We start from the raw sequence: 24,462 nt of genomic DNA, 5'->3' as shown, positions 1-24,462 counted from the left end.
GGTCAGAATCAGAATCTGAAGTTTTCCAAACATCCCATCTGTATGTTATCTAACTTCCAGGATTTCTGTTCATTCCTGCTCTAGAAAGACTCAATCTTTCATAAATTTCCTTGTATTACCACTCTTTCCTACCCCAAAAGGGACTCTTGGAAAGAGATGAGGGAGAAGGTTTTGTATTTGTATTGGACTTGGCAAGTAAATCAACATTTATTAAGCTTATTATTATTTTTAAAGAATAGATATTTATTTTTATGTGTAACATATTTCTATGAATAGCATTTACGTATAACACGAAATATGCAATGTTGATTCTAAGACAAATGGTAATTGTTTCAGAAAAGGTATGCAAGTCAACTGAGAGCTGATCTCGGAGGGAAGTCACTAAAATTAAGGACTGGGAAAGACTTCTTGTAGAAGGTGAATTATTAGCTAAAACTAGAAGATAGCCAGGGAAAAGGAAATGAGGAGAGAATTCCAGGAATGGGAACCGCTAGTAAAAATGTTTAGCATTGGGATATGAGAATCTTCATCATAGAACACATAGGGGAAAGTAAGATATAAGGAGACTATAAAAGTAGGAAGGGACCATGTTTTGAAGGGCTTGGTAACTGATTGGATATAAAGGATGAGAGAGAATAAGAGCTTGAGGATGACACCTTGGTTCTAGGGCTAGATGACTGGGAGCACAATGGCATCCTTGATAGTAACAGGAAAATTAGTAAAAAAGATTTTGGGAGGGGGTGATTAGATTTTAGTTTTAGACACGTTAAAGTTAAAATGTCTATGGAATATATCATTGCATCTGTCTAGTCAGCAGATGGAGATGCAAAACCAGAAGCCAGGAGAGAGGTTAGAGCCAGACAAACAGAACTGAGAATCACTTGTATTAAGGTGATATTTTAATCTATGGGAGCTGATGAGATTACCAAATGAACCAATATAGAGAGAAATGAGAAGACAAGCTGGGACAGAACCTTGGAGGAAACCCATGTTTCAGAGTTGAGAGAGACTTCAGAGGTCTTCAGATTAAATTCCTATCTATGGGGAATGCCATCTATGGCATACTTGTGCTATTCCCAGGGAAACTCTATTAGACTACCATTTAAAATGGCAGCATTTTAAGAAACATTTAGAGTTGGATTTGGGGAGAATGTTAATGAGTTGTTTGGACATGTTGATTTTGAGATGGTTATGAGACATCAAGTCTGAAATATCCAATGAGCAGTTAGTGATGTGAACCTGAAGGTCAGGAAACAACTGGGGCTCAATATATAGAGTTTGGAGTCATGTACCTAGAGATGATAATTAAACACATGGAAGCCAATGAGATTACTGAAATAGGATGTAAATAGAAGATCTAGGCCAGGACCCATAGTAAGCATGATATGGATTATCATCCAGAAAAAGAGATAGATTTCTTCTCTCTCTGATTCCACTCTTCAAATGTGAGTAACAAGTAACACTTAGAAGCACTGGTTGAGGAAATTAGTAGTATATACCATAAGAGACTCAAGTTTTAAATAAGTAGGAACAAGGAAATAGATTGGAGGTACAAGCAGAGACAGTTTTGGACCAGATCTGAGATAGCATGAAAAATAGAATAAAGCTGGATAGATGCTAAGAAGGTAGGAATGGAGCTAGTTTTCCCAGGAAACTGCCCACATCCATGACACAATTAGGATATCTCAAGACAGAATGTCCATGTTCTTTCTCTTTTTAAAAATGTTTTCATATTTTACTTGATTTCCTATGATTGTTTATTCGGTCCCTTTGAAAACACCTAATCTCTGGTCTTGGGTCCAATAAGGGGAAAAGGGGGTAATTTAGTTATATATTGAAATCAGAAGATTCCAGATAAAGAGGAAGAAGCAGGATTCCCAGAGTGCAGGCATGGCATAGTATTAGCAGCAAAGTAACTGTCCCAATAGCACACCTGTGTAGTAAAGAAATGCTAGTTTTGCTATCTCTGTTAATTTCTCTAAGAGTAATAAAAATTTCCATATCATTGTGGAAAGGGTCATTTCTGTCATAAGCAAATGTAATCTCTTAAAGAAACCTTTTGCCCTAATTACTAGAATGATAATTAATCATGCCTACCTTGGTGAAGATAGTCCATACCACCTCTATTTCTTTTTAAAGAAAGGCAAACTTTGGGTTCATTTCTATCTTTCCTATGATGAAAAGTACCTTAAATCCCCACACTGTTTTTTTATTCCTATGAAATGGGGAAAGTAGAAATCCTGGCTGGGATGTCCTTGCCCCAGCATGATATAGTGAAAAGAGAATCAAAGGTTTCAAAATGTAGCTCTGATACATGTGGGACCATGAGCAAATTGCTTACTTCCTCAGAGTTTTAGTTTTCTTGCCTACAAAGTGGGGATAATAATGCTTGTACTACCTTCCTTTTATATTTTTAAGGAAGCCAACTTGTAATGCTTCAAACACTACATGTAAATATGAGTTGTTATTCTTACATGTAGCCTTAGGTAACTGGCCCATTTCTCTTCTCAGGAAACTAAAGAAACTATTCCGAAAGCTGAAGGATGAGACAGAGCCTGGAGAAACTGACTCTACACAATCAAAGCACCCTGAGCAGTGGGACCTGGACTATAGCTTGGAGCCATATACTGGATTGACTCCTGAGTATATGGAAATGAGTAAGAACTAATTTTAAATGAGTAAAACATAGATGGGAACTGGGCAAATAACTTAATTAGATTTATGTTTGAAAAAGTATTTACTACCGTTTAGGATTATATATTATTTTAATGAAAGAAATCTGGACATCAAGTCCCGACTCTACTATCAACTAGCTGTATGACCATGGACAAGTCAGTTTATTTCTTGGTCTGTTTCTTCATTTGAAATGAGGGAGGGATCTCTATGTTTTCTTGGAACTTTACCCTTCTGTGTTTCCTATGATTTCAAACATTATAGATTAGTAAGGTGAGGTAAAAGCCAAAAAAATCTAACACAGTCTTTGACTTCATTGAGAAATATGACTTTCAGGAATGAATAAATGATTGTTCCCCTCTACTTTTCCCTGGTCAGATCACTTGGGGACTCTCTACTTCAGGGTGCACATTTTAGGAAGGACACTGATAAGGTAGAATATATTCAAAGAAGGGAATCTAAGATGGTCAATGTCATGCAAGGATCTAATGAAGGAACTGGGGATGGTTAGTACAGAGAAGACTTCTAATGAACATGATAATGCTTTTTAAGTTCTTAAGGGGTCCTCATATAGAAGACAGATTAGACTTATTCTCTTGACCCTGAAGGCAGAACTAGTAGCATTGGATAGAAGTTGCAAAAAAGCAAATGTCGTGTAATGTCAAGAAAAGTTTAGTAATAGTTAAGAGATAGTGAGAAGTGGAATGGACTATTTGGGGTAGTAGTGGGTTCTGCCTTGTATTCAGGCAGCCACTACATGACCACTTGTGGGTTATGTTGGATAGTTACATGACCTAAACGTAAAAGGTCCTAGATAAACAAATAAAGGAAGGAGAAAGTTTCTACAACTATGGATAAAGGAAAAGTTTTTGACAAAGCAAAGGCCAAAGATAATTTTAAAAATACATTGGGCAATTTTTATTACTCAAAGTTGAAAAGATCAATCAGAATTTGAAGGGAGACAATTTTGGGAAAATCTTTATAGCAAATTTGCCCATATCCAATTCTAAGTATATTTGTGTTTTATAAATATATATGTATACACACGCATATATACATATCTATCTATCTATACATATCTACCTATAAATATGTAAATATATGCATGTGTATCTATATGTATAATTCTCTACAAGATAAATGGTCAAGGAGTACATACAGGCAGTTTTCAAAAGAAGAAAGGCAAGTTGTCAACAACTAAGTGAGAAAAGTTTCAGATTATTAATAATTAGAGAAATGCTCATTAAAATAACTCGGATTCCACTTCATGCTCATCAGATTGGCAAAGATGACATAAAAGGAAAAGGAAATTTGTTGAAAGAGCTATGGAAGGACTGGCATACTAATTCACAGTGGGTGGAACTATGATTGATTCAATCTTTCTAGAAAACATTTTGGAACTATACCAAAAATGATACTAAACTTTGTGTACCTTTTGACCAAGCAATATTGCTACTAGGACCCAATGAAATCAAAGGAAGAGAACAAAAGTCCATATATCATAAAAATATCTATAGCAGAACTTTCTGTTATAACAAAGAACTGGAAACAAAGTGGGTTTCTGTCAACTAACAAATGGTGCTGAGAAAATTATGATAAATGATGTAATGGAACTGTGTTGTTTCATAAGAAATAGCAGACTGGATAAACTGATGCAGAATGAAATGTGAAAAATATGAGCAATTAATAGGCTGACTACAGCCATGTGATGTAAAGGAAAATAATTTTGGAAGACTTTGGAATTCTGATCAATGCATTGACCACTTGGGATTCCAGATGATTGCTGATAAAATCCTCCTTCCTCCTACCCCTTAGCAGGGAGGTTATGAACTATAGATGTGAAATGAAACATTCATTTTTCAGACATGGTCAAATGTAACAATTTGTTTTGCCTCACTCTATGTATTTGTTAAAAATGGAGGGCCTGCTTTCATGAGGTAGGGAATATATAGTCATAGTGATAATAGAAGAAAAAGAAAAGAAAGCCACTGAAACATTCAGATAAACAAAGATGAGGAAAGTTCAGAAACAGATGAATTGGGCAATGTTGGTTCAATATCATGTATCTTTTTTTTAAGCCATGTTACCAATAGCAGATAGAGCCTATCCATTCCCAGAAGTACTCTAAGTAGTCAGTTTATCCTCCCTGTATTAGTAGTGCTTGATTTCACTCATGAGATAATTAGATTAATCAAATCACAGATTTAGGAGTGAAAAATCACCTTAGGGACAGTCTATCCTAATTCTCTCATTTTATATTTGAAGATCTAGGGCCCAGAAATGGTAAGTAACTTCTTCAAAGTCAGACAGGAAATCAGTAGCAAAACTATAATTTGAACCCAGATCCTTTCACTTTATATCTAGCACTTTCCCCACTGTCCTAAGCTTTCTCTCCTTGTCAGTGATACCCCTATTCTAATGTCGTAAATATCCAAAATACCTCTTTTCTAATACTTTTCCTGGTAGTGACATTAGGGGATGAAAAGGATTAATTCGCATGAGACTTTATTTGACAAGGAGATCATAAATTAGCCACTTATAGATGTGTTGTATGAATTGTCAGTCCTGAATATGTTTACCAAAAACATTCAGATAGCGAACAGTTACTGGACATCGTTTTTTGACACCCCCCCCCCATACACATATTCACGTGAGGGAGAGGAGGCTTTTAAGAAAATGATGGCTTTAGTGAGCAAAGGGGGCAATAAAATCAAGCAGTTGAGGTTCAAGCTTGAAAAGACATTTGGGTTCTCATCTGTTCAAGAGGTTAAGAAAAATTCTTGGCTGGCTGTTACAGACGATAAATATGCTATTGATGATGAGGTTATATTCCATCAGGCAAAGAGTGACTCTACTTATGTCTAGATGTCTCCAGTATATCTCCCTTGATACTGATGTCAGTGTGGCATCAGGCATCCAACCCAGTGACAGGCCCCTTAGATTCCAGGAAGACAAATTGATGGAACCTTGAAGAGGGAGGTGTTGGAGCTCAAGCAATTTCCTCTTCTGCATGTGAAAAGGAGGAAAGGCCAGCTGGATCAGGCAGGAAAGCTCTGCTTGGTGGCAGGCATAAGACAAAGTATATCTTGGCAGAGAAACACATCTGGTCCCACTTAGCAACCTTCTCAAAAGAGGTCCGATGCCCCCTTGGGGAACAAACATGGAAACCTGAATTATATGGGTGTCAATGGCACTATATAGTTGGAAGACTTCTAACCTAGTGTAACAGGATTGGCTTATGGGATGCCTCAGTGGGAATGCTTTTATACTTTTGGGAAGTCTGATTCCAGGAATCCAGAAATGACATGGCAAAAGCACTTACAAAAATCTTGAAAAATGCTTTGGGAATATTAAAATACCAAGTCATGCATATTCCACATTTGTTGCATCTACATAACAGCATAGAGGTGTGAAGCTATTGGACTGCACTTTGAATGAATGCTAAATTATAGAAATTAATAGAACCGGGGCAGTAATGCCTGATATGAAGATCTAGGTCAAGTTGGAGTGATTATACATAGGTCTCAAATATAAAGACTTTGAATTATTGTTGTTCGGTCATTTCGATTGTGTTCAACTCTATATGACCCATTTGGAGGTACTCTTATCAAAGATACTGGAGTGGTTTACCATTTCCTTCTACACCTCATTTTACCTATAAGAAAACTGAAGCAAAGAAGATAAAATGACTTGACCAGAGTCACACAGTAGTAAGTGACTGAGGCCGGATTTAAGCTCAGTTCCTCCTGACTCCAGGTCTAGTGCCTCTACCCTTAGCATCATCTAGTTATTTAAATACTGTTGGGCTATCAAGACTTTAAGCAAAACCCATCTAGATTTTTTAAAAATTTTATCTTTATTTTATTCCAATCACAAGTTTACACACAAGTTTTCCAAAGTTACATGATTCATGTTGTCTCCCCACTCCCACACACACCCAGAGTTGACAAGCAAATCTACTAAAACTCATCTAGTTTTGAAGAATTGTGATGCTGTATATGGTATGGAAAATAGACCCAGGACCAACTCAAAAGATAACCAGTGGGAAATCCCATAGGCAAATGGTTCAGGAATTTTTGTGAATATATAGACCAAAGATATGAGGTAGAACAATTACTCAAGGGATGCAAAAATTGAAATAGAAATTCACGACAAAGCCTTGATGGAAATTTAAGGACAACACTGGTCCCCTGAGAAAAGTGCCGGGCCAAGGGAATGGAGTCTGAGAGAAACTGTTATGCATACACCATCATCTGGGGAATATCAGGGAATAACAGTTACAGCTGTTACAGCTTTGGAGAAAATGACCAAATGCACTTGTGAACAGAATGAGACCTTGGTACTTCAAGCAAAAGACCAGTTTCAGAGAAAAGGAAAGGTCAAGGAAGGAAGTTGCCCCACTCCTAACTCAGCACTAACTGTCCTCATCAACAATTCCAACTAGCTCTTTTCCACCTACACTCATTAGGATCTTGTGTAGAGGGGACTAAAAATTAAGAAAATGGATTGCCTTGCTATCTTATAGAGAACACAAATGACCATTCTGTTCCAGTCATTTTATAAGAGATGTTTGAAGAAAATGTCTCTTGTAGATTTTGGCCTTGGAGGACCAACTAGTATTTCCCAAGTATACCTAAACTTGGGATGTGTCAAAGTCATCTTGCGGTTTTCCTAAGGATATTGCTGGTGTCCTCAATTTAATGGACTTTCAGGCCATGGTTTGTCCAGATTGCTTATGTGGTATTAAAGTGTAATTGGAACCAATTCCAATCTATTCTGAATACTAGAAGAATACTGCAAAAAAGCCAGGACTCACTGTCTGCATTTTGACCATCATTGAGCTCATAAGGGGATTTGGGGAGAATAGAGTTAAATTGTAACAGTAATCATTAAAAGGGCATCCATATCTCTTCAAGCACTGAAGCTGATCCTAAAATGTTTGACTTTCAAATTCCTCAATGCCATAAGAATAGAAGGAGTGCCTTGGGCAGAAGCTCAGCATGAGAACAAGTATGTTCTCACTGCATGAATGGGTTGTGGGAGATGCTCAAAGAAGAAATCAAAAATCCAGTTCATTGACTCATGACCATTTGGGGAAGATTTAGAAAGATCCCTTTGTGATGGATGACCTCAGGGAATGTCTCCAAACATACTGATGAATAGCATCATCACAGAATCTATTATCCCTTATGCATCTCCCATAGTAGTAAAAAATGGAAAAAAAGAACAGAAAAATATGTAAGTGTATAGACTAATGAACTTTGAACAAGAGAACCAAAGTGGATCAGTATACCATACAAAGGATTCAAGATACCCTCAGTTATCTGTTAGGTAGCCAATGTTTTTCTGGGTTGGATTTGTGCCATGACTATTAGATTCCTTTCACAAAAAAAGATAAAGAAATAATTATTTCATTCATCCAGTTGAATATCACCAGTTCAAATATATGCCCCAAGGCAGCTCAGGAACACCTGCCACCTTCCAAAGACCTATATAGAAAATAGATGGAGATATTGTTACCTTCAAGTATTAATGTACCTTGATAATATCATCATCTTCAGGAAGAGCATGGAATAACACCAGAAGATATTATGGAAGCATTGGATTGGCTAAAAGAAAATGGCCATGAATCTTTCATTTGACAAGTTCCAACTTGTATCAAGTATGTGGGTCACACGGCATCTCAGCTGAATATGATCACAGACCCAGAGAAGATAGAATCACTCTTGACTCGGCTGTGGCCAAAGAATCTTTGAGATATGACAACTTCTTGCATATAGTAGATACTACCAAAAATTTATTTAACACTATGCTATTATCCTAAGCCAGTGAATAACCTCACTCAAATATGTATGATCATAGAGACAAAGAAGCAGAAAGACAAGAAACACAAAGGGTTTTTTTCCCCTGCCCAAACCAAAATAGCACTTTGAGGAGCATTGGATGGGCAGATGTAAACAAGCTTTTTAAGTCTCAGTCAGCTGCCTCTCACACGCACCAGTGTTGGCCCATGCTGACCCAAGGAAGACATTTGTCCCACATACAGATACCAGCTAGGAAGGATTGAGAGCAAGAGAGTGATGGTCACAATGAAACCAGTTGCATCTGCTAGCATGAGTTTGAGCAGCATGCAACATACTCCATCCACAAGCCAGAGGTTTAGCTTTGAAGTAGTCTATCACTAAGACGATAAATGGAACAAAACCGCAAATATGGACCGACAATAATCCACTAACATTTTTTTAAACTCTTACCTTCTGTCTTAGAATCTTGACTAACTATTATGTCTGAGACAAGATTTGAATCCAGGAACCCTCCACATACCTCCAACATGATATCCTAAAGTCCAAGACTGCCTATATTACTCCCCTGCTCAGAAAGCTGCAAGCTCTTCTTCATTATCTCTGGGATCAAATCCAATCCTTTCTTTACAGCAGTGAAATCCCTTTACAACCTGGCCCCAACCTACCTTTTCAATTGCATCATGTATCATTTCCTTTCATCAACTCTATCTACAGTCCTGTGGAACTGACCTTCTTATGCTTCCATTCAAATGACATGCTATTTCCCACCTCTACCTTTGCATAGGCTCTCCCTTCTTTGGAATGAATTACCTTCTTGCTTTGATCTCTGACAAGTCTTTGTTTCCTTTAAGGTTCAATTCAGTACACTTGATTTCCCTAGATCATATAGCCAGTAGAGTTTCCCCTTTGCCAGTTGTCTTGTATTTCTTTATTTTTGTACTTATTTTGTATACTATATAATTATACATGTTCACATTGTCTCCCTTGGTGGAATGTAAACTCCATGAGGGGAAGGGCTGGTTAGCTTTTGTCTGTATAGCCTCAGTTTATCACAGGGTCTGGAACATAATGGGGGCTTAAAAAATACTGGTGTGTTGATTGATTGAATAAAAATTGTACTATCTTCCTCATAAGGACTTTGTTAGGTGAATCCTTTGTTAACTGTAATTTCTGTGAAAAATTTGAGGACAAAGAGATCATTTTCTGATTGATATTCAAAGAAAGTTTGGATTAGACCTTGAAGGAAAGAATAGATTTCATCCAGTAGTGAATTGAAGAGATGACAGCTTCATTTTAGGTATGGAAGATGATGTGAAAAACTGCTTTAAAATGGAATATAGCAATGCAAGAATTTGGAAATGAGAATAATCAATTATAATGGAGGCAGAAGGAAAATCTGGAAATAGCATTGGGGTACCAAAGAGTATCACAACTTCACTGGTGGAATTTGGGGAGTAATGAGTAAAAGTAACCATGTTTTACCATTACCAATTTAACTATTACTGGAAGACGTAGCTAGGGAGGTTGATTCATTAGAAGGGAACCAGTCTTCAGAGTCAGAAGCTGAAAAGAATAATAAAGGAAACTGTTTAAGATTAAAGAAAGTTTGTTGTCCATGGAGTACTTTTTTCCAGAAAGCACCATGGAAGGAGTGGCTATTTTTAAAGTTGTTATGTTGGAAGGTGGTACTGAGTTGAGGAATGGGAATAAGGGCATGGGTGAAAGGGGATAAAGAAAAGGATTTTTATGACAGCTGGACTTTCAGGAGCATTGCACTGAAGATAGTTTGATTGAGTGGTAATCTGTTAATCTTTGTTGAATGAGGGTTTTAGGATTAGCTTCAAGATCGTGTCTTCTCAAAGCATCCTTTGAGTTTAAAGATTCCTATATGGAGCAGAAAAATATCCTAGTCTAGAAATCAGAAGATTGTCAATGATATTCCACCCTCTCTCCTACTTTCCTCTGTGACCAGTTAGATGTAATGTGGAAAAGACATTGGAGTAGGGGTCAGGAGCTTTCAGTTCTAGTCCAGAATCTGTCACTAAGTTGTTCTACAGCCTTAGCAAAATCACTTCTCTGGACCCCCATAGTCTCATTGGTAAAATAAAAGAGTTAGGAATTGGAGATCTCTATATTTATCAAATCCAACTGATGTATGATCAGAAGCCAAAGAGGCAAAGTCCTTTACCTACAGTGACACAGGAAGACACACATTAGACCTGAGACCAAAACCGAGGTCTCTATGGTGAAGATGACAACAGAAACAAATATGGAGCAGGGAGAATGAGAGACAAAGTTGGTCCTCTCTCCTTCTGATGAGGGCAGACCTCCCAACCTCTAGCCTAAGCTACAAACAAAGACAAACCCAGTGAAACTGAAGCTGTCTGCTCCCTCTGCTGTGCCTGATGCTGTGATTCTATAGTGTTCCCCTCTCAGCTGTCAGCTTCCTTGCTGAGCAATCCAGACCACCCATGTGGACAGGAAGCATGCTGAGCTGCTCAGCTCTGAACCTGTCAGCCTGAATGGCCCCACAAGGCATGAGGCTAGGCAAAGCAGCAAAAAGAGGAATATTATATTTACATTTTTTCTAAATTGAGCTGGAACACGAGTACCAGGCCCAGAGGAGGGGGGAGATCCTGGCTGGGAAGCAGAGGGGAGAAAGACAGGTTGTAATCTCAAGATAGGGTCAAAGAGAAGATAGGGCAAGCTAAGGCTTCAATTAGTCATGCCAGGAACATTTGTGGTGGGATGGAAAACTGGGGTCACCAGCCAGAAGGAAGCATGAAAGGAAGACATTAGTCTGGGAGACCTGAAGGGGAAAACCAGAAGCTTTGGAGAGAATCTCCAGTGTTAGGCTTCTTTCCCAAAGAACTTATAAAGAAGTAAGCAAAGTCACTTATCCTTGTTGGCTGAGGGACCGAGAACCAGTCCTTAGCCCTGACAAGAACATTTTGGTTTTTATGGCACTTTCTAAGAATGTTAGAACTGGAGAAGGAATGCTAAGTGAGTTCAGCTAACTCAACTCACTACCATTTTATTGATGAAGGCCAAGAGAGGAATGTCTCACTCTAGATTATACAAGAAGTTGGGGGCAGAGATAGGACTTTTACAGGATCCTGTTTACAACTAGGGTGTGATGTCTTCCTCCAGGCCTGCCTAAAAGAAAATCCTTCTATTTTATTGTCATAAGTTGTATCTTTTGAAACTCAGTATTATAAAATTATTATAAAGAAATGATAAAGAAATATTACTAATAAAATGGTTATAAAATCTATAAAATTATTTTTATAAATTGCTAAAGAGCAGAATTTGAACTAGTTCAAAATGAACCCTTCTTGGACCTCATCTAAGTGGTTTTAGTGATAGTAAGTAGTAAAAAGTACATTGTAAATGGGCTCATTTAATAAGGCAGTCCTCTGATGTCATATCATAGATAACAAGCAAAAAAAGCTCATTTTTCTGAGTCTCTTGCAAAAGGCAACATGTCTGTGTTTTTACTTATAAGTTTTGGTCACCCTATCTAGAGTATCTTGAGTACGCTGCAACCGCAAACTTGTATGGGACTGAGGTAGTATCCTACTAAATGTTTTATGAACATACATGAATCCTGTTCCAACTACAACAGACCCTAACTGTGGGCCACAGCAAGACTTCCTTTTAATTAAAGTGCATTGTTGTTATTCAGTCATTTCATTGTGTCTTTAATGACAAACAAGTGAAATGATATAAGACGGATCATTCAGCCTGGATGAGAGGCATTTCAAGGTCATTTAGTCCAGACCATCCATTTGACAAGAGGAGACTGAGTCCATAGAGGTAAGAGAATTTGCCTAATCTCAGAGAACTTTTTAGTGGTGAATCAGAACTAGAACTCAGGTCTCCTACTCTTTCTTTTTTTTTTTTTTAAACCTTTGCCTTCCATATTAGAATCAATACTATGTGTGGTTCTAAGGCAGGTAGGGTTAGGCAATGGGCATTATGACTTCCCCACAGTCACACAATTAGGAAGTGTTATGAGACTAGATTTAAATCTAGGACCTCTCCCCTCCAGGACTGGATCTCTATCCATTGTGCTACCTCACTGCCATCCATTGAACACTTCAGGAAAAAGAAATTCACTTTTCAATCATGATTTTTACCTCTCTGCTTTTATCTAGCTCTCAAAGATTATCTTGTCCTGGACTGAAATGGTTTTCTGTTTCCTCTTACCTTGAAGTGAATGTTGCAACTTGCCTGCCTCTAGCTTGTTCTCCTAAATTTCTTTTTTTTTTAAACCCTTTAACTTCGGTGTATTGTCTCATAGGTGGAAGAGTGGTAAGGGTGGGCAATGGGGGTCAAGTGACTTGTCCAGGCTCACACAGCTGGGAAGTGGCTGAGGCCGGGTTTGAACCTAGGACCTCCTGTCTCTAGGCCTGACTCTCACTCCACTGAGCTACCCAGCTGCCCCCTAAATTTCTTTTTGCTAATTTTTAAAGGAAGAAAACAGGAGCAGAGCAAAAAAAATCACTCCCCAGAAATGAAGAGACCTACCTCAGTTGAGAGACAACACAGATGTAAACATGTTAGGATGTCACTTTAGATATGAGATTCATCTTATTAAATGAGTAATCCCCAAAGACATATAAAGGGAATGCTCAGAAATCTTTGATCAACTTAAGAAATTTCTCTAAGTAACCAGGTTAAGAAAGTCTAAAGGGGTTACAGCAACTTGAGAATTAGAGCTGTTTTATTAAATTTTTTTTATCAGTAAGCATTTTATTAACCACTTACTATGTGCTAAGCACTGTGGTAAGTCCCAAGAATATAAATACAAAGAGACAGCTCCCTTTTACCACTTCCTCCCCTACCTACAGAGCCTACATTTTAATGAAGGGAGATGATAGATAAAAAGAATTTGAAAAGGGGAAGAAGGTGGGGAGAAAGGTAATTAAGAGAAAGTCCAAAGAGTCACAAGTAAAGCCTGGAGAGGAATAAAAACCTATCTGGCTTGTGTACTTTCCATAAAATGGAGATTCTGGAAAGAACCAGCCAATTAGAGGAAGGGGCCAATCTGCTGGGAAAGAATTCACTTCTGTGAGGATCCAGGAGTTATGTGAATTCCAAGGTGAGGGAATCTTTTCCACTCCCTTTATTCCAGTTCTTAGTTTAGCATGCTGTTCAGTCATCTTATAATGGTGACTGAAAGACTGAGATTCAACTATGCCCTTTGGGGTGTTTTAAAAGGAATACTGGGTCGGGGTGGACATGATTGAGGGTGTGGACTCGAAACTACCACACCAATGGAACTACCAACAATTTGGAAATTGGTCTTGATCAAGGACACATGACAAAACTAGTGGAAATGCGCATCGGCCATGGGTGGGGGGTGTGCGGGGGGGGGGTGTTGAAGGGGAAAGGAGGAGCATGAATCATGTAACCATGTTAAAAATGAATATTAATAAATGTTAAAAAAAAAAAAGGAATACTGGTCTCACTCTGGGGCAGTTTGGAAGAGAGGTGGCTATGGAGAAAGAAGTCACCTTTTGAGCACCTTTTCTCCTTCGCCTATTTGTGAGTACAGCAAGGGAGGGGAAAGGAATTTCTTTCACTTCCCTACTGTCCATTATGGATGCTATCTTGTAATAGAAGTATATGGCCATAAGACAGTTACCACATGCAGCCTGAGGAAAGAATCTAGCTGCAGATCAATTGAAGTCAGTGAGAAGAATAGCGACTACAGTTTGAAGCCAGGATTCTCTTCAGAAGATGACAGGTCCCAGAAACAAGACTTTATATGCCCATTGCTGAATGTAGACTCCAAATTATTACTAGAGGAATTGAGGCAACTAGATAGTACAGTGGATAGTCCTGGGCTTGGAATCAGGAAGATATGATTTCAAATCTGATCTCAAATACTTACTATGTGATCCTGGGCAAGTTATTTAACCCCCATTTAGTTCAGTTTCTTCAACTACCATTTTGTAGAGGATGATACCATCCAGGGTTCTTGAGGGGATAAAATGATATGATGTTTGTAAAGTGTTTAATACAATGTTTGGACCATAGTAGGTGATTTATAAATATTTTTTCTCTTCCCTTTTCCATTCTCTAATATTCCACAAATGTATAACAGTAGCCTAAGGCCATGATGTGAGTTGAACCAGAGGCTCTGTGAATAATAGAATCTGTGAATGGAATTATACAGATACTTCTAACAGGCTAATCTGGCCCAGTAGGATAACTCTAGAGTTTGACTGTGGATTATATCTTGCTATGAATGTTACTATTCTCCTTTCCCTCAAATGTCCCAGGGACACAATCCCAAAGCCTCAACATAAAGTTGACACCAATCTAGGTAAGTTCAAAGATTTAATGTGCTTCAGGCTTAGGAGGGGAGCAGGGTAAATAACTGGGAAGGAGGGAAACAGGAAGTTCTTGATCTAAGCTAATGCTGACAAAGATGGTACTTGAATAGAAGGTAATCAGGATTATCAGTTGTTAATTGATAATTGGCAGTTGCCAGCCTGGCAGAGCCAGACTGGTTCACCCAAATCAGGTTGTTTGCTGAAGGATGTTTTTGTTTCTTCTTGGAGTATGAATCAGGAACATGTTACTCAGTATAAAATTATCACAGGATCAGGGACTGTGAGATTGGTCAGTGGAGTTTGCTGGTAATTCAAGTTGACTTAAAGCCTACCCTCACCACCACCACAAACCTCCCGCTACCCCAAAAATCTCAGATTGAGAGACCCTGTCTCAGTTCAAATCCTCCCTTTTATACTTGAGCATCAACTGATTTGGCACAAGCTAGCCCCTGCCAGGTTCAATCCATTCCATGTTCTAATCAGGTAACTGTCCATCATCTTGCTTTCCATATTGCTTTGCAAAATATCATTCCAGCCAAGTTTTCACAGTTGATCATTGTAATATTGTTGTTACTATGGACAATGCATTCCCTATTCTTTTATTTCTTTCCACATTAGTTCATTTGGACCTTTCCAGCTTTTTCTAAAATCATCTTACCTATCATTTCATATAACATATTAATATTCCATTGCCAACATGTACTGCAATTTGTTAAACCATTCCCCAACTGATAGACATCCCTTCAATTTCCAATTCTTTGCCACCACACAAAGAACTGCTATAAATATGTCTGTATGAATAAGTCCTTTCCCCTTTTCTATTATCTCTTTGGGGTACAGACCAAGTAGTGCCACCTTAGTATGTTAGGATCAATGGGTATGCTCAATTTTATACCCTTTTTGGCATAGTTTCAAATTGCCCTCCAGAACTGTTAGATCAATTCACAATTCCACTAGCAATGCATTAGTGTCCCAATTTCTCCAAATCCCCTCCAACATTTATTACTTTTCTTTACTGTCATATTGACCAATCTGATAGGTGTGCAGTGGTAACTCAAAGTTGCTTTAATTTGCATTTCTCTAATCAAGAGTGATTTGCAACATTTTTATATGATTATTGATAGTTTTGATTTTTTATCTGAAAATTGTTCATAACATTTGACAATTTGTCAACTGGGGAATGACTTGTATTCTTGTAAATCTGAATTAGTTCTCTATTGATTTGAGAAATGAGACCTTTATGAAAGAAATTTGCTGTAAAATTTTTTCCCAGTTTGTTGTTTCACTTCTAATCTTGGTTTCATTGTTTTTGTTTCTTCAAAAGCTTTTTTAATTTAATATAGTCAAAATTATTCATTTTATATCTTATAATGCTCTATATCTCTTGTTTGGTCATAAATTCTTCTCTTCTCCATAGATCTGTGAGGCAAACTATTCTATGTTCCTCTGATTTACTTTTGGTATCATTATATATAAATCATATATGCATTTTGACCTTACCATGTGTGAGATAATGGTTTATGCCTAGTTTCTGGCATATTGTTTTCCAATTTTATTAAATAGTGAGTTCTTATCCCAAAAGTTGGGGTCTTTGGGTTTATTAAGCACTAGGTTGTTAAGGTCATTTACCCCTGTATATTGTGTATCTAATCTATTCCATTGATCTTCCATTCTATTTCTTAGCCAGTACCAAATTGTTTACATGATTACTACTTCATAGTACAGTTTGAGATCTGGTACTGCAAGGCCACCTTCCTTCACATTTTTTTATTCTTTAATTCTCTTGATATTCTTGAACTTTTGTTCTTTTAAATGAATTTCATTATCATTATTTTTTAGTTCTATAAAACAATTTTTGTTAGTTTGATTGGTATGGTCCTAAATACATAAATTAATTTAGGAAGAAGTAATTTTTGTTATATTAGTTCAGCCTACCCATAAGCAATTAATATTTTTCCAATTATTGATTTCTGACTTTAATTGTATGAAAAGCATTTTGTAATTGTGTTCATATAATTTATGTGTTTGTCTTGGCAAATCGATTCCCAAATATTTTATATTGTCTAGAGTTGTTTTAAATGGAATTTCTTAGGGGCACCTGGGTAGCTCAGTGGATTGAGAGTCAGGCCTAGAGACAGGAGGTCCTAGGTCTAAATCTGGCCTCAGACAGTTCCCAACTGTGTGACCCTGGGCAAGTCACTTGACCCCCATTGCCTACCCTTACCACTCTTCTGCCTTGGAGCCAATACACAGTATTGACTCCAATATAGAAAGTAAGGGTTTAAAAAAATATAAATGAGATTTCTCTTTATATTTCTTGCTTCTGAATTTTTTTGGTAATATATTAGAAATGCTGATGATTAATGTAGATGTATTTTGTATCCTGCAACTTTACTATTTCAATTAGTTTTTAGTTGATTTTCTAGGTTTCTCTAAGTATACCATTATATCATCTATAAAGAGTGATAGTTTAGTTTCCTCCTTAACTACAATTCCTTCGATTTCTTTCCCTTTTCTTATTGCTAAAGCTAGACTTTTTAGTATAATATTAAATAACAATAATGATAATGGGCATCCTTGCTGTACCCCTGATTATAATGGGAAGGCTTCTAATATCCTCATTACAAGTGATACTTGATAATGCTTTTAGGTAGATATTATTTATTTTAAGGTATGGCCTATTTATTCCTGTTTTCTAGTGTTTTTTAAAATTATTTTAAAAGTATTTTTCCATGTTTACATATTTCATTTTCTTTCCCTCCCCTATACACTCCCCACTCCTGGATCCAATAAGCATTTCCACTGGATTATACAAATGTTATCATTTATACCTATTTCCATATATTCATTTTTGCAATAGAGCAATCTTTTAAAACCAAAACCCCAAATCACATATCCATATAAACAAATGATAAGTCATTTGTGTTTCTTCTATGTTTCTACTCCCATAGCTCTTTCTTTCGATGTGGATAGTATTCTTTTTCATAAGTGCCTTGGGACTGTCTTGTATTAGCAAAGTCCATTATATTGTATTGTTTCACAGTGTTTCACTTTTTATGTATAAAGTTCTTTTGGTACTGCTCATTTCACTTTGCATCAGTTCCTGAAATTTTTTCTAGTTCATGTAGAAATTCTCCAGTTCATCATTCCTTACAGCACAGTAGTATTCCATCACCATTATATACCACAATCTGTTTAGTCATTCCCAAAATTGAGGGACACCTTCTCATTTTCTAACTTTTTGCCACCACAAAGAGAATGGCTATGGATATTTTTGTACAAACATTTTTCATTATTATGTCTTAGGGTGTGGAGATCTCTTTATCATCTCTGATAATCTGATAAGGACAGTTAAGTTGATAAGGAAATAAGGACAGGACAAGGGAGTTATCTTTTACCTCATGCTTCCAGCTCTGGCTCCAGGAGTATAGAGTTCATTATATCTATTTCAAGATTTATTTCACACAAAAGAACCCCCCCAAAAAAACTTTGCAGATGCGCAGAAGTTACAAATTATGTCACATGAAAACACAAAATCATTGGCTTCAGAATAGACCAAGGCCAAGGCTGAATTTTGACTGGGTTCTTATCAGAAAGCCAAGTTGGGGAGTGTCTTGGCCCTGGCTATAACAGGCAGCAGCATTCCTTGCTGTGTTAACAGTGTTAACCCTTTAAATTTAGGTTTGATAGGAACTTAAAGCTTTTCAATAAGGCCATAATACTTTTCAACAAGAAATCACAAGGATTACAAAAGGGGTCAAAAGAGGAGTCTCAGATTTTTATCTATTCTCTTATTGGCTTCCCACATTAGGGTACAAACCTAGTAGTAGTGTTGCTGGATTTAAAGGTAGGCAGTCTTTTAAAGCCCTTTGGGCTTAGTTCCAAATTGCCATGCAGAATGGTTTGATCAATTCACAACTTCACCAGCAATGCATTAGTGTCCCAATTTTGCCACAACCCCTCCAACATTTATTATTTTCCTTTACTATCATATTGGCCAATCTGCTAGGTGTGAGGAGGTATCTCAGAGTTGTTTTGATTTGCATTTCTCTAATTATTAGAGATTTAGAGCACTTTTTCATGTGCTTATTAATAGCTTTTATTTCTTTATCTGAAAACTGCCTATTCATGTCCCTTGACCATTTGTCAGTCATGGAATGGCTTGATTTTTCTGTACAATTGAAATAGCTCCTTATAAATTTGAGAACTTAGACCTTTGTCAGCAGTTTTTGTTATATATATTTTTCCCCAATTTGTTGCCTCCCTTCTAATTTTGGTTGCATTGGGTTTGTTTGTACAAAATTTTTTAATTTAATATAATCAAAATTATTCATTGTACACTTTCTAATGTTTTTAATAGGAATGAGTATTGTATTTTGTCAAAGGCTTTTTTTTGCATCTATTGAGATAAACATGTGATTTCTGTTAGTTTGATTGTTGATATGGTAAATTATGCTGATAGTTTTCCTAATATTAAACCAGCCTTACATTCCTGGTATAAATCCCACTGGCAATATTATATATTGATATAACATACTTGCTACTATTTCATTTGTAATTTTTGCATCAAAATCCATTAATAAAATTGGCCTATAATTTTCTTTCTTTGGATTTGCTATTCCTGGCTTAGGTAATAGTACCATATTTGTGTCATAAGAAGAATTTGGTAGGATTCCTTCTCTGCCTATTGTCCTAAATAGTTTATATAGTATTAGGATTAACTCTTCTTTAAATGTTTCATAGAATTCACTTGTGAATCCATCTGGCCCTGGAGTTTTTTTTAAGGAGTTCATTGATGATTTATTTAATTTGTTTTCTGAGATGGAATGATTTAAATATTCTATTTACTCTTTTGTTAATCTGGACAATTTATATTTCTTCAAATATTCATCCATTTAGATTAGATTGTCAGAATTCTTGGCATATAATTGGGCAAAAAAGCTGATTGCTTTAATTTCTTCATCACTAGTGCTAAGTATATCCTTGCCAATTTTGATATTGATTATCTGATTTTCTTCTTTACTTTTTAAAATCAAATTAATCAATGCTCTGTATATTTTAGTTTTGCATAAAATCAACTAGTCTTATTTAATAGTTCAATGATTCTCTTGCTTTTAGTTTTAATAATTTCTCCTTTAAATTTTAGGATTTCCAATTTAATCTTTAACTGGGGATTTTTAATTTGTTCTTTTTCTAGTTTTTTTTTTTTTTTTAGTAGCATGCCCAATTCATTGATCATCTTTTTCTCTATTTTATTGATGTAAGCATTTAGTGGTATTTCATTTTCCTTAATGAAACTGTTGTTTCTATAATTTATTCTAATTTGTTCTTTGAGCCATGCCTCTTTAAGAATTAGATTATTTAATTTTCAATTAATTTTTTATTTGTCTTTCCATTAACCCTTATTGATTATAATTTTTATTGGGTTATGATCTGAAAAAAGATGCATTTATTATTTTGGCTTTTCTACATTTGGTTGTGACGTTCTTATGCCCTAATACACGATCATTTTTTGCATAAATGCCATATACTGCTGAGAAGAATATATATTCCTTTTTTCCCCATTCCATTTTCTCTAGAAATCCATTAGTTCTCACTCTACTAAAACTCCATTCACTTCCTTTACTTCTTTCTTGTTTATTTTTTGGTAAAGGGGGAGATTGAGGTTCCCTACTAATATAGTTTTACTGTTTGTTTGTTTTTCTTTCCTGAATCTCATTTAAATTGTCCTTTTAAAAATTTGGAGGTTATACCATTTGATGCATATATATGTTTAGTAATCATGTTACTTCATTATCTATAGCAGTGATTCCCAAAGTGGGCTCTAACCGCCCGCTGGTGGACGATGCAGCAATCCAGGTGGGGCAGTGATGGCCACACTTTTTTTGTATTACATTCTATTCTGATTTCAATAAATAGTTTCATAATTTCCAGGGGGTGCTAAGTAATATTTTTTTCTGGAAAGGGGGCGGTAGGCCAAACAAGTTTGGGAACCACTGGTCTATAGTATCTTTTACCAAGATGTAATTTCATTCTTTATCTCTTTTAATTAGATCTCTTTTTGCTTTAGCTTTGTCTGAGATTGCAATTGGCAATCCTTCTCTTTTTTACTTCAGATGATTCAAAAAAATTCTGCTCCAGTCCCTTACCTTTACTCTGTGTATATCTCCCTACCCAATAGATGTTTCTTGTAAACAGGACATCATAGAATTATGTTTTTTACTTGACTCTGCTATCCACTTCTGTTTTATGGGTGAGTTCACCCCATTTACATTCACAGTATTGGTTACCAACTGTTTATTTCCTTCCATCTTATTCTCCTCTTTAATCCTGATCTTTCTCCTTTGACTCTGTCTCTAGGGCACTAGGCCTCATTCTGGCATACCACACAGATGGCCTTGCACTGGGATTCAGGACCATAGTACCAGCTTGGACAAGGGTTCTTATCCTCCCCTTGGGCTCACACCAGCTAGGAGTTTTACCAACTTCCTTGTGCTAAGTCTTGGTGCCTTGGTATTGGCTGGGATTGGGACTCAGATCCTCCCTCTGGGCCTGCACCAGACAGGCACACCATGCACCATCCTGTGGAAAGGCCTGGGGCCTTATTTCAGGCTTGCACTGGGGCTTGGAACTTTAAGGGGTCAGTGTGGGGGTTGTACTACTGATGGCTTAGGAAGGATCTCAGGATCTCAACATTGGTTTGGACCCAGATTTAAAACATGAAACAGTAGACGTGGTCTGAGGTGTGGTGGGGGCAGCTTGCTGTTGACTTGTGCTGGTACTCCTCCTACTGTGACCTCCTACTGGCTATGTTCCCTTCTCACCACAGTGAACCAGATCCTCTGTGCCTACATTTCAAGTTGTTCTATGCATGAAAGTTGCTTTGCTCTGTCTCCTTGTTGGTTCTTTCACTCCAGTGTTCATCTTGAGGAGTTGTTTTAAGGTTGGTTGGAGAGAATTTGAGTCGTTCTAAGTTTTACCTGGTTCTACCACTCTCTTTTAGCTCTACTCCTCTCTAGCAGTGCTCTTCTTAAACAGTGGCATTCAGAACTAAACTTGATATTCCACATATAATTTGATAAGAACACAATTTAAGTTCTGTTTAGTACAGTGGCATTCTTTTACAGAAGCCCAAGATCATATTGTCTATTTGGTTGGTATGTTATTTTGGTCTCTCTGGGTCTCGATTTTACCATTCTATTGTTCTTCTGGTTCTCTGCATCAATTCCTGGAGGTCTTTCCAGTTCACATGGAATTCCTTCAGTTCATTATTCCTTTCAGCACAATAATATTCCATCACCAGCATATACCACAGTTTGTTCAGCCATTCCCCAGTTGAAGAGCATACCCTCATTTTCCAGTTTTTTGTCACCATAAAGAACGAGGCTATACCTATTTTTGTACAAGTCTTTCCCCCTATGATCTCTTTGGAGTAAAAACCCAACAGTCATATGGCTGGATCAAAGGGAAGGCAGACTTTTAGCACTCTTTGGGCATAGTTCCAAATTGCCATGTAGAATGGTTGGATCAATTCACAACTCCACCAACAATGCATTCATGTCCCAATTTTGCCACATCCCTTCCAAGGTTTACTTCCCTTTGCTGTCATTTTAGCTTATCTACTAAGTGTGAGGTGGTACCTCAGAGTTGTTTTGATTTGCATTTCTCTAATTATTAGAGATTTAGAACAATTTTTCATATGCTTATTGATACTTTTGATTTCTTTATCTGAAAATTACCTATTCATGTCCCTTGGCCATTTATCAATTGGGGGATGGCTTGATTTTTTTGTACAATTGATTAATCTCATTGTATATTTGAGTAATTAGACCTTTGTCTGCATTTTATGTTATAAAGATTTTTTCCCAATTTATTGCTTCCCTTCTAATTTTGGTAGTATTGGTTTTGTCTGTGCAAAAACTTTTGGTTTAATGTAATCAAAATTATTTATTTTACATTTTGTAATTTTTTAGAACTCTTGCTTGGTTTTAAAATATTTACTTTCCCAAAGATCTGACAAATATACTATTCTGCATTCACCTAATTTGCTTATAGTTTCCTTCTTAATATTCAAATCATTCACCCATTCTGAGTTTATCTTGGTGTAGGGTGTGAAATGTTGATCTAAACCTAATCTCTCCCATATTGTTTTCCAAATTTGCCAGCAGTTTTTGTCAAATGGTGGCTTTTTGTCCCAAAAGCTGGGCTCTTTGGGTTTATCATAGACTGTCTTGCTGAGGTCAGTTACACCAAATCTATTCCACTGATCTTCCCTTCTCTCTCTTAGCTAGTACCATATTGTTTTTTTTTTTAACATTTATTAATAATCATTTTTAACATGGTTACATGTTTCATGCTCCTATTTTCCCCTTCACCCCCCGCACTCCCCCCACCCATGGCCGACGCACTTTTCCACTGGTTTTGTCATGTGTCCTTGATCAAGACCAATTTCCTAATTGTTGGTGGTTGCATTGGTGTGGTAGTTTCGAGTCCACACCCTCAATCATGTCCGCCCCGACCCATGCGTTCAAGCAGTTGCTTTTCTTATATGTTTCCTCTCCTGCAGTCCTTCCTCTGAATGTGGGTAACATTCTTTACCATAAATCCCTCAGAATTGTCCTGGGTCATTGCATTGCTGCTGGTACAGAAGCCCATTACATTCAATTTTACCACAGTATGTCAGTCTCTGTGTACAATGTTCTTTTGGCTCTGCTCCTTTCGCTCTGCATCAGTTCCCGGAGGTCTCTCCAGTTCGCCTGGAACTCCTCCAGTTTATTATTCCTTTTAGCACAATAGTATTCCATCACCCGCATATACCACAGTTTGTTCAGCCATTCCCCAATTGAAGGACATACCCTCCTTTTCCAGTTTTTTGCCACCACAAAAAGCGCAGCTATAAATATTTTTGTACATGTCTGTTTATCTATGATCTCTTTGAGGTACAAACCCAACAATGGTATGGCTGGGTCAAAGGGCAGGCATTCTTTTATAGCCCTTTGAGCATGATTCCAAATTGCCAGCCAGAATGGCTGGATCAGTTCACAACTCCACCAGCAATGCATTAATGTCCCAATTTTGCCACATCCCCTCCAACATTCATTACTCTCCCCTTCTTTCATTTTAGCCAATCTGCTAGGTGTGAGGTGATACCTCAGAGTTGTTTTGATTTGCATTTCTCTAATTATTAGAGATTTGGAACACTTTCTCATGTGCTTATTGATACTTTTGATTTCTTTACCTGAAAATTGCCTATTCATGTCTCTTGCCCATTTATCAATTGGGGAATGGCTTGATTTTTTATACAATTGCTTTAACTCCTTGTATATTTGAGTGATTAGACCCCTGTCAGAGTTTTTCGTTATAAAGATTTTTTCCCAATTTGTTGTTTCCCTCCTGATTTTGACTACATTGTTTTTGTTTGTACAAAAGCTTTTTAGTTTAATATAATCAAAACCATTTAATTTACATTTTGTAATTTTCTCTAACTCTTGCTTGGTTTTAAAGTCTTTCCTTTCCCAGAGATCTGACAAGTATACTATTCTGTGTTCACTTAACTTATTTATAGTTTCCCTCTTTATATTCAAGTCATTCACCCATTCTGAATTTATCTTGGTGTAGGGTGTGAGATGTTGATCTAGACC

The 24,462-nt window shown here is 36.9% G+C and overlaps 1 protein-coding gene across 1 annotated transcript in view; it reads left to right on the top strand.

Annotated features, from left to right (window-relative positions):
* ANO2 (anoctamin 2) overlaps positions 1–24,462 on the top strand; it is a 504,220-nt gene that overhangs the window by 424,809 nt on the left and 54,949 nt on the right. The window contains exon 19 of the mRNA XM_044677761.1: positions 2,512–2,657. Within this exon, the coding sequence (XP_044533696.1) occupies positions 2,512–2,657 (146 nt within the window). The remainder of the gene's footprint in view (positions 1–2,511; positions 2,658–24,462) is intronic.

This window comes from Gracilinanus agilis, chromosome 5 (genome assembly GCF_016433145.1).
Source record: "Gracilinanus agilis isolate LMUSP501 chromosome 5, AgileGrace, whole genome shotgun sequence".
NCBI classification, from domain to species: Eukaryota; Metazoa; Chordata; class Mammalia; order Didelphimorphia; family Didelphidae; genus Gracilinanus; species Gracilinanus agilis.
Note: the sequence above shows the minus strand (reverse complement) of the source record. Positions and strands in the feature narration are given on the sequence as shown.